This window comes from Acinonyx jubatus, chromosome D3 (assembly GCF_027475565.1).
Source record: "Acinonyx jubatus isolate Ajub_Pintada_27869175 chromosome D3, VMU_Ajub_asm_v1.0, whole genome shotgun sequence".
Classification (NCBI taxonomy): domain Eukaryota; kingdom Metazoa; phylum Chordata; class Mammalia; order Carnivora; family Felidae; genus Acinonyx; species Acinonyx jubatus.
In genome coordinates, this window is record NC_069392.1 from 67,299,775 (window position 1) to 67,315,664 (window position 15,890).

Consider the following 15,890-nt stretch of genomic DNA (forward strand, 5'->3'; position numbering starts at 1 on the left):
AAGAACACGAGGCAAGGAGCTGGGAGACGTGCTTTCTACGTCGGCCTCTGTAGCAACGTCCACTCGGACTAGTCACATAACAAATCTAGGTCTCAATATTTCCAGGTGTAAAATGTGCAAACTAGTCTCAGATGCTCTTTAAAGGTCCTTCCAAACCTAAAATTTCATAATTTGTGTTTAAAACCAAGATATTCTTGCTTATGTCAAAGCCACTCAGAAACAAGGCTTTAAGGGTTGTGCCAATGACACTGACACGTGAATGGGAAATCCATTATAACACAAAACAAAGCCGAGACTAGTGAGGCCATTCAATCCTTTCTTACTTTTTCTAAGATACATAAATCCAACACATTAGCAAGTGACACATGAAACCCAGAGTAGCATCGACTAGCTACCTTAATGACACAATGACAGGTTTTTCCAATTGGCAACAGAAACATGTAACTCAGTAAAGACTGCAGGGACACAATTTCCCATGGGTCTCTCGAGTTTTTGCACATCTTGAAAGCAGAGGCAGTGATGGTCTCATGCTCTGGACTATCTTTCCATGGGCGTCTGCAGAGTGAACAGACATGGAAGGTGAAGAGGGCGTCTCCCTCTAGAGTAGAGGGCAGTTTGTTTGCTATCAAATACATTAAAGAGGCCTCCATGCAAAGACTGGGCAGGTTGCTTGAATCCTATAGTAAAAGATCGGAGTTTTCTAAGCTCAGGGTTCCTCTTCTGTAATGCAGCCCATGGCGTGTACAGATGCCCACTATTGTGTCGTGCTCTGGACACATGAGGGACCACACACAAAAAATGATATTCTGGCTCTTCCCACTGGTGTGGTTAAGAGACTGTCCTTTGTCTCTGACCCAAGAATACTGAGTCTCTACCGAGACCCATGAAACTGTGGAAGCTAATTTGTCAGCTTGAAAGTTGGGTAAAAATCTCAGATCCTTTATAGTAGACAGGAATAGGAGCTTAATAATCCATGGCTAAAGGACAAAGTGTGAACCCTCTCCATTACCTCTACAATATGACTAGAACATTCTATAAAGTTCCATGCACGTTATTTTAAGGTTTAATGTCCCATGTGACAATTCTGCTTAGAAAAATCTGTACTTATAAGAGGTAAAAATTCAGGTAAGTGTGTGTCATGCTACTTTAAAAGTTGGTATTTTGAGTGGGCGAGCAATCTAAACTAAAATTAAACCAATTGTGAAGTTTTCACATGTCCCATCAAATCTACGCAGATACACTTATTGTTAAATACTAGCAGTCTCTGAATGGTTAGAAATTTTCTATTGAAAACACAGGTTTTCAACTGGGGGCTAAGTACTCTCAATGTAACTTAAGAAAGGGCTAAACTAAAAAGCAAACCATGTCTGATTTTCCCACAAAATTTAGTTACCTCCAAAGTACCATTAACTGTAGGAAGTGCAGGAAGCCAGATTTTATGGCAAAATATTTTTCCTTCCTTTCTTGGTTGTTATGCCAAGATCAGACAAGGATCGGCAAAGTCCAAAGCAACTGGGAAGCTGCAAGTACTGTATTGCCTAGGCGTCAGGCAAAAACAAGTCAATTCTCTCCTCTAAAATAAACCATGTAAATTTAACAGAAGTATTTAAACTGCAAAACCACTGCTCAGACCTTCTACCAATCTAAAATGAGACATATTATTTAAAACTATATTCAATGACGTTTTCATTTGGTGAAATATTTGGGATATATGGGCAGTTTGATGGTCCTTTGGGCAAGGAAATCAGAATCCAGGAGTATTAACAGGGAGCAAGAAATTTTTTTGTAGGGATGTTATCTAGATTTATTTTTAGATTAAAATTATTTCAAAAATGTCACAAAACTGTTAAGAGAAAAGAGACAGCTGCTAAAGACTTTGCAAGCCATTAATGACTCTCACAACACTTGCACGAGGCATACATACGTCATCAGAAAACACATCTTACCAGGATTTCAGAAACGGAGTTGAACTTTGTTATAATCCTTAATGTCACAGAATTCCTTCCCTAAAGAAATACTTTCCTGAATACAGTGATATCAGGTAATGATACAGATTGCAATGGAATTATTAGAGATTTAAAAAATAAAACCAACATGAGTATAACACTGAATTTCCAGATACAAGGAATGGCCTTCATCTGAAATTAAAATGTGAAATATCTAAAATTAAAGAGAATTTCAGTAGTAGCAGGTCTACAGCAAAAGCCTAATAAGTACTTACTGAATTAAAAATAAATTCTGATGTCAAGGATTAAGTGGAATACATAAAAATATTAGAATTGTAAGCTGAATGATACACAGATCTTGTCCTCATTCCGAAGGTCATCTTGCAGGATAATATCCACACACCATGTACAGCAGGGCCTCGACACATCCATACCTTTCTCAACTAGCAAGTTTAAGAACAAAAGAAAAGACCTTCCAGTCTTTGCAACTGTAATTCTAGGTACTTAGCTATATTATCGGGAGAAAGTCGAAATGAGGGGGGAATGGAATGATCAATTAGAGCTTGGTCACCTTCCACGGCAGAGAACCATCTGTTCAAGAAAACCTCCATAGCTTGGATATGTGAATTACCCTCAGAAATAATGCTTTGCCCCTCCCTCCCTCCCTCCCTCCCCCCGCCTCCCTCTCTCTCTCTCTCTCTCTCTCTCTCCCTCTCTCCCTCTGTCCCTCTCTCCCTCTCTCCCTCTCTCTGCCAGTGCAGTGGAATGAACCCGGGCTTTTAGTCTGGACACACTTACCAGCCGTGTACCATCAATACCCTAAACTAAGCCTCCACACTTTTACTAGTCTTAAATGCAACAAAAAGGAAACTAGCAGAGAGATACTGAAGGCGATAGGTGTAAATTTATCATCGAATGGCACTTATTTTAAAAATAAGACAGTATTGCTGAAATACCGTAACCAAGAGAAATAACCAGATATATCACTATATATGAGTATATTTGAGTATTTTATGTTGCATAATATACATTCATCCCAACGACAGACTGTTTTGCTTCTTAATATTTTCCTGTAGGCTTTCAGTTCAATGTATTGCTTGGCTCAGAAAAAAAAATAAAATGAAAACTTAATTCATTGGGGACAGAAGTGAGGAAACCTGATGTGGTAAGTTAATACCAGATAGTATTATTAAAAGCAAACTGTCTATCTTTGATTCCATGAACCATCCTGAATGACCTAGTTTTGTCCAAAATACAGGAGCTAACCACTCAGAGTTAAACAACCAACCTGGTTTATGCAGTCTTCAGAAAAATGCTGGATGACTACAATGTCTATTGTTACATATGCAGAGCAGAACAAGGAAGCTTACATAACTGCCAGTCTGGGGCTGGTTAGACAGAGAGAAGGAGAATGTGCAAGAGTCTACATTCATTACTGCTGGCTGTTAACGGTAAGAAAAGGTAAGAGCAAAAATCAGGGGTCGAAGCATTTTTAAATTCTTAGATTACTGATTAGATTTTACCAAAAAAACCTCCTTTGTACTACTATTAAATAGTTGTAATTAGGAGCGCCTAGGTGGTTCGGTTGCTGAAACATCCAACTTGGTCTCATGTCATAATCTGACAGTTCATGGGTTCAAGTCCTGTATTGGGCTCTGTGCTGACGGCTCAGGGCCTGGAGCCTGCTTCGGATTCTGTGTCTCCCTCTCTCTCTGCCCCTCCCCTGCTCGTGCTCTGTCTCTTTCTCAAAATAGCAGCACTTTCAACAATAGCCAAATTATGGAAAGAGCCTAAATGTCCATCAACTGACGAATGGATAAAGAAATTGTGGTTTATATACACAATGGAATACTACACGGCAATGAGAAAGAATGAAATCTGGCCTTTTGTAGCGACGTGGATGGAACTGGAGAGTGTTATGCTAAGTGAAATAAGTCAGGCAGAGAAAGAGAGATACCATATGTTTTCACTCTTATGTGGATCCTGAGAAACTTAACAGAAACCCATGGGGGAGGGGAAGGGGGAAAAAAGTTACAGAGAGGGAAGGAGGCAAAACATAAGAGACTCTTAAAAACTGAGAATAAACTGAGGGTTGGTGAGGGGTGGGAGGGAGGGGAAAGTGGGTGATGGGCATGGAGGAGGGCACCTGTTGGGATGAGCACTGGGTGTTGTCTGGAAACCAATTTGACAATAAATTTCATATTAAAAAACAAATAAATAAAACTTCACTTATTAATTCTAAAAAAAGTAAATAAACATTAAAAAAATAGTTGTAAATAAAAATCTAACCTACGTTTTATATTATTTTATTGTCAAGAGGTTTGGAAGACCAGAAAGCTTCCAACAAAACTCTGCACTGTCATCAACTTCCCTGGCTCCAAGCAGCAGCAGGTATGTGCAAAATGCAGCTAGAGACAAATCAATTTACATAAAGTTTCAGAAAGACGGCTGCCAGAACCAAGCTTAAATGTCAGACGTCAGTCCACCTCCTAAGAATCGGTCAGTAAGTACTTATTAAAAGTCTACAGTGTGCTTCATGAGAGCGACTCTCTGTAAACTAATGCAAAGAAATATAGCACAAGTCTTTTATTTCCAGTAATTACTACTCTGCTTAGGCAACAAGACTTGCAACCTCAGGTCAGGCCCATGTGTCACAAGTACCTATAATAGTCAGCTCAAGAAGACGCTCCAGTTCTCTCTCTCCCACACCCGCCTCTGGGAGAAGCCACATTTTCCAACAGGTAACCTTCTCCTTTTCTGGCCCATTGGCCCTGCTCCTGGACTGGTAAGTAGCTACTGGGCCAGAAACTGACGGTGACCTGGGACTTCTACAAAGCAATGAATAGGGCCAGCTGGGTTCTTCCTCATTGTAATCTGAACAGGGAAACACGAACTGACTGTGTTAGCAGCAGCTAGGTCTAAAGTAAAAAGACCCAAGAGCTACAGGGGGTGGGGGGAGGAGCGGGGGGAGGCAGGCCGGGAGGTCTGGCCATTGCAGGAGCAAGGTAAAATGCAACAGAGGGGTAGGAAGCTGGTGGAAAAGGCTCTGCAGAAGGAAGAGGTGATAAAAAGTGAAAAAGCCTCAACTTTTTTCCAGGGCTAGACACAGAAGTGCAACTGTGAAAGAGCAAGGAACTGCAATGATTCAGCGAAGTCAGAGCAGCAGGCACCTGCCAATATATCACAGGTCGTAACAGAAGACAGAGGGCAAATGGCAGGACCCCGATTATTTCCCGTAAGGCAAAGTTCCTCAGCCTCGGCACCACTGACATTCTGGGCGGGACAATTCTTTGTTGTACTGTGTATTATAGGATATTTAGCAATATCGCTGGCCTCTACCCACTAGATGTCAGTAGCAACCTCCTCCCCAGTTGCAACAACCAAAAAAAAAAAAAAAAAAAAACCAAATAAAACAAACAAACAAAAAAAACCCCCACAAAAACAATGAAAAAACAAAACCTTATTCCAGACACTGCCAAAATCACCCAAAGCTGAGAGCCACCGCTTTGAGGAAGTTGAACCGTAACCTCCTGGCAAAGGGAAGCTACTGACTAACTTGAAGCCTAAGGAGTGGTGTGTTGAGATACGCCTTCAAACGGAAGCAGCAGAGCCAAAGCCTATGGGCAGGGCAGGTGAGGAGGCAAAGGATCAGGCAGGCTAATGACACACCGTGTGGGTTCAAGATGGTGAACCTGTGAACCAAGGCAGTACTGGCGGAGACAGGACATGGGGCAGGAATGTGAGCTTCAACGGCAGAGTAAGACAGAACTCCGGGGCCCAAATGGATATAGCATTTAAAGAAAAGGGAGAAATGATGGAGAATTACTTGGCAACTTAGGCGGTTAGGATGAGGGCGATTACCTGGTACAGGGAATTTACAAGGAAGAGCGGGTTTGAAAGAGCGGGAGTTCAGCTCCAACTGAGCTTACGGTGAGCTTTTATTAAGTTTTAAACTTAATAAAAGTTTGAGGTGAGCGTGGGATACATCCAGGGAGTGACGTTACTAGAGTAAGTGTTCGGCCAGTCAACAGTTATATAGAGTGCATGTTATGTGCCAGGCCTTTTGCAAATATGAACTCACTTAACCCTCACCACATCCCCTGAAATAACAACTACTGTCACCCATCTTACAATGGGGAAGCTGTTACATAGAGAAGTTAAGTAACTTCTCCACAGTTCCAGAACTAGTACGTTTCAGAGCAGGGATCCCAAACTCAGAGTCTATGCTCTCACCCACTATACTGTACTGCCTGCTCAGAAAAAATGGAGCGATCAGAACCGTGAATTTGGATGGTTTTCCGTACACAAGTGCATGGTAGGTGAAGTCACAGGCATGTCTGTGAACTCCTAGGGACAATGAGCAAAGAGAGAAGAAAAAATAATGTAGCATGAAATACTGGAGAAAAGTATGTATTAAGCCAAAGGTGAAGGCAAGGCCAGAGGAAGGAGCCAGTGGGGGGTGGGAGCAAGTTGGGAAGGTCTTAAGGGCAGGAAGTAACTAATGATGCCTTTGTAACCCACAATTCCCTGCATATATTCTATTCTTTTCTGGGTCTATAATCTACTCTTTATAAATGTTTTTTAAGTGTTTATTTATTTTTGAGAGAGAGTGCACATATGCACAAGCAGGGGAGGGGCAGAGAGAGAAGGAGAGAGAGAATCCCAAGCAGGCTGCACTGCCAGCACAAGCCCGACACAGGGCTCAAACTCAAATCATGAGATCACGGCCTGAGCCCAAATCAAAGATGCTTAACCGACCAAGCCACTCAGGTGCCCCCCTCTTTATAAATGTTTTTAATTGAGTGGTCATGATCATGTCATAATCTCACGGTTCGTTGAGTTCGAGCCCCATGTTGGGCTCGTGCTGGCAGTGCAGAGCCTGCTTGAGATTCTCTTTTTGCTCCTCCCCTGCTCTCTCTCTCTCTTGCTCTCTCTCGCTCTCTCAAATAAACTTTAAAAATAAATGTTTTTGACTGAGCTAAGTATAATCCCAAATAATGATCATATCAAATGCCCATGCTTATAGAATATTCAAAAGATTTTATAGTTGAACAAAACTCAAATCATATATGCTTATGAGATTTTTCTAGAATACCAAGAGTTTGTGGAAGATACACTGTCATTAAACATGAAACAACAGCACAGACACCATAAGAAATCATTCCTTATGCTTATGTCCAGCTAAAAAGGCTTTTAAAAGCTTTACTCACAGCCTACGTCACAGCAATGTAACATGTTACTCTATTTTGCATTTTGTTGAAGATGGCATGAAACATTGGCTCTCCTACGTTTTGCAACTGATAGATACTGTGTGGTCTCTTCCTAAAGCAGGATTTAGAAAATGTGTATATGAAACTGATTACTTCTCACTTGAAGGAGTTACTGAAGCATCTGGTGAATCTTGAGTTGTACTGCTATAATAAATCTGTGTATCTATTATATATAGATCTGCTATAATAAATCTGTGTATTTTGTTATGCATTCCTTATCATACTTGACAATTCCATACCCCGAACACAAACATTTAGTCGAAAAACGAGTTTCCTCAAGATTAAAAAGTTGGCCCCCGTTTCCATCTGAAAGTGAGTGTTTTCTACAGGAATAAATTTTGATTTCCAGATCCAAGCTCAAAGTGCTTTCCAAATGTGAGTATGCATACAAATCTTTGGGGATCTTGTTAGGATGAAGACTTTGATTCAGCAGGTCTAAAGCTGGGCTGACACTCACATTTCTAATGGGCTCACTCCTCTCCTGGATGACGATGTCCCAGTCTATATTGGTGACTCACATGTGGCCCTTGAACCTGAAGTGCTGGCAGCATCTGGGAACTTGTTAGAACTGCCCAGGGCCCTCGGTGTGACAAACAAAGCATACCAATATCATCTGCTGAAACTTCTATTCAATTATTTTTTTTAAAAATCCACTTACAGCTCATTCATTCACAGTCTCTTTTTTGTTACTGAAGATCAGACCTTCTCCTCTCTCAATTCCTTCAATTATTCCAAACTGTGCATCTAAGACCTAAGCACCCTCCAAGGCGGCCCCAGCTGGTTCTTCCAGGCTTTCCTCCTATAATCCCTATACAGGTCCACAACATGCCATCTGAATGGGACTGGTTATTTTCTAAATAGAATGCTGTTTATCACAGCCCCTCTCGGTCTGCGTTGTTGTGGTTGGTGCTTTTCCTTATCAGGCCGATCTCTAGAGCCACCTCTCTCGAATCACCTTGCCTGATTTCTCAGTAAGATGTAATTTTCCCATTCTCTGAACCAACCAGTCACCCTCACCATAGGGATTTGTCTCTCATTCTAAGACATTCTGCTGTACATACGCTGGTCCTCGTCTTATCTCAGCTACTGAAGGACAAGCAGGAACCTTCACAATTAATTTGGATATATGTACTTTGCAGTGCGTAACACAGTTCCTCACTAACACAATGCTAAACAGAACTCCATTAAAATACAGCAGTATTCCTTATTGGTGATAAATTTGATCTAGATATTCCCAAATCACAAATCTCAATTATGTTTCTTATTTCTCCAAATCCAATCACTTTTCTGCTTTATTCATCATAGATAGAAAACTGGGCACAGTGCTTTATCTGCTTTCCCAACTCTTATACTTAGAAACTGTTTATTTCATCTCACTTGACACCTGTTATCAGAACTCGAAATGTGAACCAGTTCACTTGCCAATTTCATTCTGAACGGGTCAAATGTTGGTGTATCCATTAAGGAAAATGAATCTTGTACTGAAACCTTCATCAAGCCACTATGAAGCTACACACACACAAACAGACCTCAAAGCGGCACAACACCATTAAATCTGCCATGCTGAACTAAAGCACAGTAACAAAAAAATTACTATTTAGAAACTAAAGAATCTTCAGAACACCTGGAAGAACCTGAGGTATGAGGAGATGCTATGTGAGCTTTAAGTCATCAAGTTAGTGTTAGTACAAGGTCAGTCAAACAGACAACCACCTAAGTACAAACCCCCAAATAAGCCAATATAACGTATTAGGACCGGACCTCAACTAACCAGTGAGTCACTGGAAATATCCTTGCTAAATTCTGAGGATAAATATATAATGCTGAGTGACTGTTAAAAATGAGGCCAGCTCAGTAAGCATCTCCAACCAATGGATGGAAAGTAAGATCAGAGTTTAAAAGTGATACGGACTTGTGATTACCACCAATGCCTGGAACACAAGAATTAATCATTAGAATTGCACTGCTCCAAAGGCAAGGTCTAGAGGAAACGATCTGACTTCACTGACTTACATAACAAATGCTCTACTTGAGAGCCTCGAGGACAATCTTGTGCATTCCACCCCAAAGACCAAAAGTACCCACATATATTAAAAATCTTTGCAAATGAGGGGCACCTGGGTGGCTCAGTCGGTTAAGCCTCTGACTCTTGGTTTCAGCTCTGGTCATGATCTCATGGTTCATGAGTTTGAGCCCTGCACTATTAGTGCAGGGCTTGCTTGGGATTCTCTCTTTCCCTCTCTCTCTCTCTGCCCCTCCTGTTCTCCCTCTCTCTCTCTCAAAATAAATAAATAAACTTAAAATTCATTCATCATTTGTTAATTAGCTTTCCTGCCCTTAAAGACAATGTCTTTGGCAAAGGGTGGAGAGAGGACAGAAAGGACCTTCTGGTGACGTTGTGGCAGGCAGAATAATGGTTACTCCCAAAATGTCCACCTGCCGATCCCCCAACCTGTGAATGTGCAAAGGGCACTCTGCAGTTGTGATTCAGCCACAGACCTTGAGATGGGTACGTCACCCTGGGTTACCCGGATAGGGCCAAGGCGATCACAAGAATCCTCCAAGTGGAAAAGGGAGGAGGTCAGAGGGATGAGACATAAGAACGACTCAACAACCTAATGCAGCTGGCGCGGACAGTGGAGGAAGGGGCCACGAGCCAAGGAAAGCTGGCAGCTTGTAGCAGCTGCAAAAGCCAAGGAAACAGACTTCCTCCTCTAGAGCTGCTAGAAAGGAACGCCACCCAGTAGCATCTTGATTGTAGCCTAGCGAGACCTGTGTTGAGCTTTTAACCTACCGATTAATAAATCTGTGTTGTTTTAAGACATTAATTTGGGGTCATCTGTTACAACAGTCAATAGGAAAGTGATGCAACAGTAAACTGCTACTAGAGGAATTCTCTAAAACAAACACAGCTACCCTCCCTTAAAAGCGTAATGCGATGCTCTGCAAAATGCTCAGCAAATATGGTTGTGGTTTACGTTACTAAGAAATATACCTGCTCCTCTGTAAAAAGCTAACACGCAAAGCTTACAACTAAATTTCATAAAAAGACAGAAAAGTAAATACAATTAACTCTGACCAAAAAGCTGGGTAGGAAGTCAGAGCAGGACGAGGTATTTTCAACGAAACAAGAAGGTGATAAATACTAGGCAGGAAAATTTGATATTCCTCGTGGATAACATTAAAAAGGGACCACCACAGTACCCGTTCTGCTGGGTCAGCCAAAAGGCACACCTCAGTATTTCTCGTAAAGCTCATATTTACCTGATGATCCTCTGGGCAGCGTACTGGTGGAGGGAACGAAACTGTGCGGACATGTTTGCCAAGGCGGCCAGACAGTTGGTGTGAAGGTACTTGTCCTGCGAGAAAATAGCAAGGTGAAAACAGACATGGAGTCGTCTCTACATCTGAAGCAAGGTCAACCAGAAGGAAATGTCGACTCAACTGTCACTGATTCTAGAAAGTTCGGGTCTATGATCCTTTTTCTCTAATTCTAAAATCCTTAATTAAGCATTGAAAATTCAAAGCTTTGGGGCGCCCAGGTGGCTCAGTCGGTTGTGTGTCCGACTTCGGTTCAGGTCGTGTTCTCGTGGTCTGTGAGTTCGAGCCCCGTGTCGGGCTCTGGGCTGACAGTTCGGAGCCTGGAGCCTCTTTCAGATCCTGTGTCTCCCTCTTCCTCTCTCCTCCCCCGCTCAAGCTCTGTCTCTCTCTTCTCAAAAATAAATAAACATTAAAAAAAAAATTCAAAGTTTTTTCATACTGGTACAAAAGATCACAATGCTACTTATGGTCTTCGTTATCCCTCTCCTGGTGGATACTGAATTATTCCGCTGCAGAAATACTAATGTTTAATTACAGGAACCTAGTGGTTCCATACACTGCAGCACTGTAATGTAAGTACTGTAATTAGCTTTCTAAAATCAAAAAATTCTCCATTCTTAACCATACCCGGCTCCTAGAGTTTCACATAAAAGATTATGGACAAGCATCTACATTAGCCTCATTGAGGGAAATAACTAGACACAGTGCAGTAAACCTGACCATTTCTCTGAGCTGTGAATTCTGTATATTCCTTCTCTATAGACCAGAACTGAAACTCGCTCCCAGGCGCTGCAAATACAATCCAGTTGAAGTTTTCCTTTTACTCTTGAAGGTATTCTTTCTACTTTTCTTTCCCATCTGAATTCATAATTCTTGCACACTCTGTATCTTCACACAGTTTGTTGTTGCTTTTATTTTTTTAAGTTTCATGTATTTATTTGAGAGAGACAGAGACAGTTTGAGTGGGAGAGGGGCAGAGACGGGAGGCGGGGCGGTGGAGAGAGAATCCCAAGCAAGCTCCGAGCTGCCAGTGCAGGGCCCGACGTGGGGATCGAACTCACGAAACCGTGAGATCATGACTTGAGCCAACACCAAGAGTCGGACGCTCAACCGACTGAGCCACCCAGGTGCCCCTGTTGTGGCTGCTTTTAAAGGGAAAATCGGTGTTACTGGTTCAGCAAAGGTAAACATTTTTTATCTAAATATGCCCACGGCTCCTTTTGTTTCATGTAAAATATCTCTGTACAATCTATTAAATATTAAAACACCGACACTATACATGTTATTTCAGGATCATGTAATTCAGCGACTATACGCAGATCTGTATTTTCTGACCATATTTCATGAAAATGTTAGTACTCGAAATATTGAGATCACTTTAAACTACAGGCCTAATTGTACTATATGCATAACAATTAAAAAAAATAGCCACGGAATACTTACTCTTGTCCTTGTCATGTTGTACTGGATGGTTCTTATTACGACTAGTATCAGGAGACTCCCCAGTGAAATTTCAGTTAAAACCCGTTCTGAATACCAAGTGATATTTTTTAATATCTGTAGTGGGGAAGAGAAGTTTAAGTGAACAGGATTGCTTCCGGAAAAGAGGGATTATCCATGTCTACAATTTCTGATAAGCCCTGACTTTGCTCTGAACGTGAGTTAGTATATAAAAGTGAACTGTGAGACTTTCAGTTCAAGGTAGTGAAGCAGTGCTGAGGTGTTTACTTCTTCCTTCTTAAACAGAAAAGGAAAGAAAATAGATCTGGGAAACAGAGGATATCGTTAATAGATGAAAAGGAGCTATGTCTGGAAGACGATGGCACAAAGTCGAGAGAGAAAACCCAATCAGAGCTCAGCAGTTTGAAAGCGAAAATAAGAAAACCGAGGAGTCTCTTGAAAAGTAGAGCTGTCCCAACCACCACAGAAAAGCTTCAGACTTGTGTTCAGGAAAGGCCAAGAAACGCAGATAAGCCCAGCTCCGGAAGAGACGTGCCGTGTCCTGCTCCGGCTCCTCAGAGCAGGCAACGGTGGCGCTCACCGCCACACCTCAGAAAGCAAGAACTGTTTTCCAGCTCAAGATGGCGCGGTTCCACCGTAGATATGTGACATGGCGTCAGAGAGAGAGGCAAAAACTGGGCAGTGCAGCAGGTTGGTGATTTGAAAGAAAAAAATTGAAAAAGTTCTGAGACAACAGCAGTAAAAGGCAAAAAGACAAAAATAAAGTATGAGAGCAAACTGGAGACCTAATATCTACTTAATAGAAGTTCCAAAGGGTACAAGACGAGAAGGAGAACAGAATAATTAGTGACAGGAGAAAATTTTTCTGAGGAAAAAGAAAAAAAAAAAAAACTTTCAACATTCTGAGCAGAAATACTGAAAGAAAGCAAAATTTATTCTGGGAAGACTTCTGAATTTACAGTATGTAATAAAATCCTATTGGCTCCCAGACAGAAGAAACAGGTTATCACCAAAAGAAAGACAAGCAAACTAACATTAGATTTCTCATCTTCAACACCACCCATCTGCGTAACAACAGAACAATGTCCATAAATTTTTGAGGAATGGATTATGATTCTAAAATTCTATACCTAGAGAAACCACCACACAAGTATACAGACAAATAAAGACTTATAATTATGCAAAGAATCAACATGAACCGCCCATGCATCATTTCTGGGGAAAAACCCAAACCACCACACATGTAACTATTCAGCTGCTCATCTTCTCCACCGTGACAACACAAAGTGACTTCAACAGAAGGACAATAACGACTACCAAACAAAACTCAAAGCAGTAACAAAGCACAATTATAATCCATGGAATCAGGACAATGTGATTGAGACGAAATAATATAGCTGTACTTCAGTTCTTCTAAAGAATCATTAACATAGGGGCGCCTGGGTGGCTCAGTGAATTAAACATCTGACTTCGGCTCAGGTCACGATCCCATGGTTAATGAGTTCGAGCCCTGCTTCGGCTCTGGGCTGACAGCTCGGAGCCTGGAGCCTGCTACGGATTCTGGGTCTCCCTCTGTCTCTCTCCCCCTCCCCTGCTCACACTCGGCCTCTCTCTCTCTCTCTCTCTCTCTCAAAAATGAATACACATTAAAAAAATCATTAAAATAGGTATTTCTCTGGTAAATCTGCCCCTCAAAAAGTCCAAAAACTATTAGAAATGAAAAAACGGGGGACAGAAACAGACCAGTTGAACCTTTATAAAGGAACAGTGAAGTGCTCAGTCCTTCTGACTTACTCTCTAATGCAGCAGTTCTGAAAACGTGGTCCCGGAATGCTCCAGGGGTCCCGGAGGCATTTCTGGAGCATTCTCAAGGTCAAAACTATTTTCATGATAACACCAAGACATTACTTTCCACGCTCATTGTCTCATGAGTACGTAGTTGAGTTTTCCAGACACTACACAACGTGGCTGATAGTCATGTTAAACAAGTTTAACACAGAAGCAGACGTGAGAATCTATCAGTCTTCTGTTAAGGCAATTCATTAAAAAGATTTGCAAAAACATAAAACAATGCCATTCTTCTTGCTAAATTTTTGTTTGGGAAAAACAGTTATTTTTCATAAAAATGGATTATTGATGCTAACATGTAATGGACTCATTATAATGACCAGTATTTCTAAATGACCTAATATTTTTTAAAATATTTCAGTTTTAATTTCTAATAAGATGTACAAAACTATAACCCACAGAAAAAAAGCTATTTGGTGGCCTCAATTATTTTCAAGTGTAAAGACCAAAAAGTTTTAGAACCAGTGCTCTTAAGTCTGCAAGGGAACTAACACATAACACACGATACTCATTAAGCAACTTTACTAGAGACAGCAGCTTCTGCCTTTTTAAAGGTCACACCTTTGAGTAGAGCTCAGTTTCTCTTCTCTCGGCTCCTTGATTTAGAAATAAATTATCCTAAGGCATCCTTATTTGAAACAGAGGTCATTAGTTCTTATCATCTGCCTGTGTGTGTGCGTTATATAACTGGATGGAAGAAGTGTCTGGAATAAAAGCAGTCTTCTTCATTTAACATTCTACAAATATTTAAATAGTAGCCACACAGTACACTTACAATGTTACTATAAAAATCAGAAATCCAATTTAGTGTTTACGTAAATTTCTTTCTTTTCTTCCTGTGAAAAATGATCATTGTTTAGAAATTCTGGTAGTGCTTAAGAAGAATTATAAATAACTCCTTACAAAGCTCACACAGCTTTCCATGGGACATCAATGCAGAATGGGTAACATACGGAAAATTTTCTTGGTAACCTAGCTGTAGTTGTTGACTTCTTTAACTGGTTCTTACAAAAACAATTCCCCATCTCTCATATTCAATACTTGTACAGACAGTTTAATAATCATAGACTGCTATCCTGATTGTGCAATATATGTATTTATCATCTCATGGTAAACTAACTCAAATAACATGCAGAAGGAAACCCCTCAAGGATCTGAAAATGTCTTCCTTCTCAAAAAGTACCTGAGAGAATTGCTTGTCCTAGGTCTTTTCCTGAGCTTTTCCCCCCTATACAAATTTTGCTTTATTGAATATATCTCTTCAAAATGTTTATAAGCTAGAGTAGTATACACTAACATATTATATAATATCAACTCTTTAAAAAATCAAATATGTATAGAAAGACCAAGAATAAGTAACCTCCATACTCCCACAATTGACATTAACTGTTAAGATTTCAATTTTTAAATGTATAAATCCCATTTTATTCCCCCACTATCAACCGCTAATCAACTACTATCTTGAGTTTAGTATGTATCTTTCCAATCGCTTTCAAATGCTTTATGTGTGCACACACTCCCCCTAAAACCCAGGATTCCTTTGTATATTTGCTAGTTTACAAAAACAGTATCACTGTGTCTTAGACTGAATAGCGTTCTCCAAAATTCATGTCACCCCAAACCTGTGAATGTGACCTTATTTGAAAACAGCGTCTTTATAGATATAACTAAGATGAGATTATACTGGGTTAGGAAAGAGCCTAAGTCCTATGGTGTCGCCATAAGAAGAGGAGAGACACAGAAACAGACATTCACGGGAGGGAAGGTCACGAGACAACAGACACGCTGAAACTACATGCCAAGGACACGCGTGGACTGGCCACCAGAAGCTAAGAAGAGGCAAGATCTCTCCCCTAGATCCTTCAGAGAAAACACGGCCCTGCTGACACCTTGCTTTTGAACTTCTAATCACCAGAACTGTGACCATAAATTTCTGTTGTGTTTAGCCACCCAGACCGCAGCAGGATGGCAGCCCAGGACACTAACACACATAGGCATTTATTTGCATCTTATTTTTTCACTCAGTATGTTCATGGAAGCCCCC

General features: G+C 40.9%; 1 protein-coding gene across 6 annotated transcripts in view; it reads right to left on the reverse strand.

The window, feature by feature from the left end:
* DYM (dymeclin) overlaps window positions 1-15,890 on the reverse strand; it is a 329,646-nt gene that overhangs the window by 176,927 nt on the left and 136,829 nt on the right. For all 6 annotated transcript variants that reach the window (XM_053205580.1, XM_027068935.2, XM_053205581.1 and 3 more), the window contains 2 exons: window positions 11,981-12,094; window positions 10,481-10,575 (listed from right to left, as the gene is read on the reverse strand). In XM_053205580.1, the coding sequence (XP_053061555.1) occupies window positions 10,481-10,575; window positions 11,981-12,094 (209 nt within the window). The remainder of the gene's footprint in view (window positions 1-10,480; window positions 10,576-11,980; window positions 12,095-15,890) is intronic.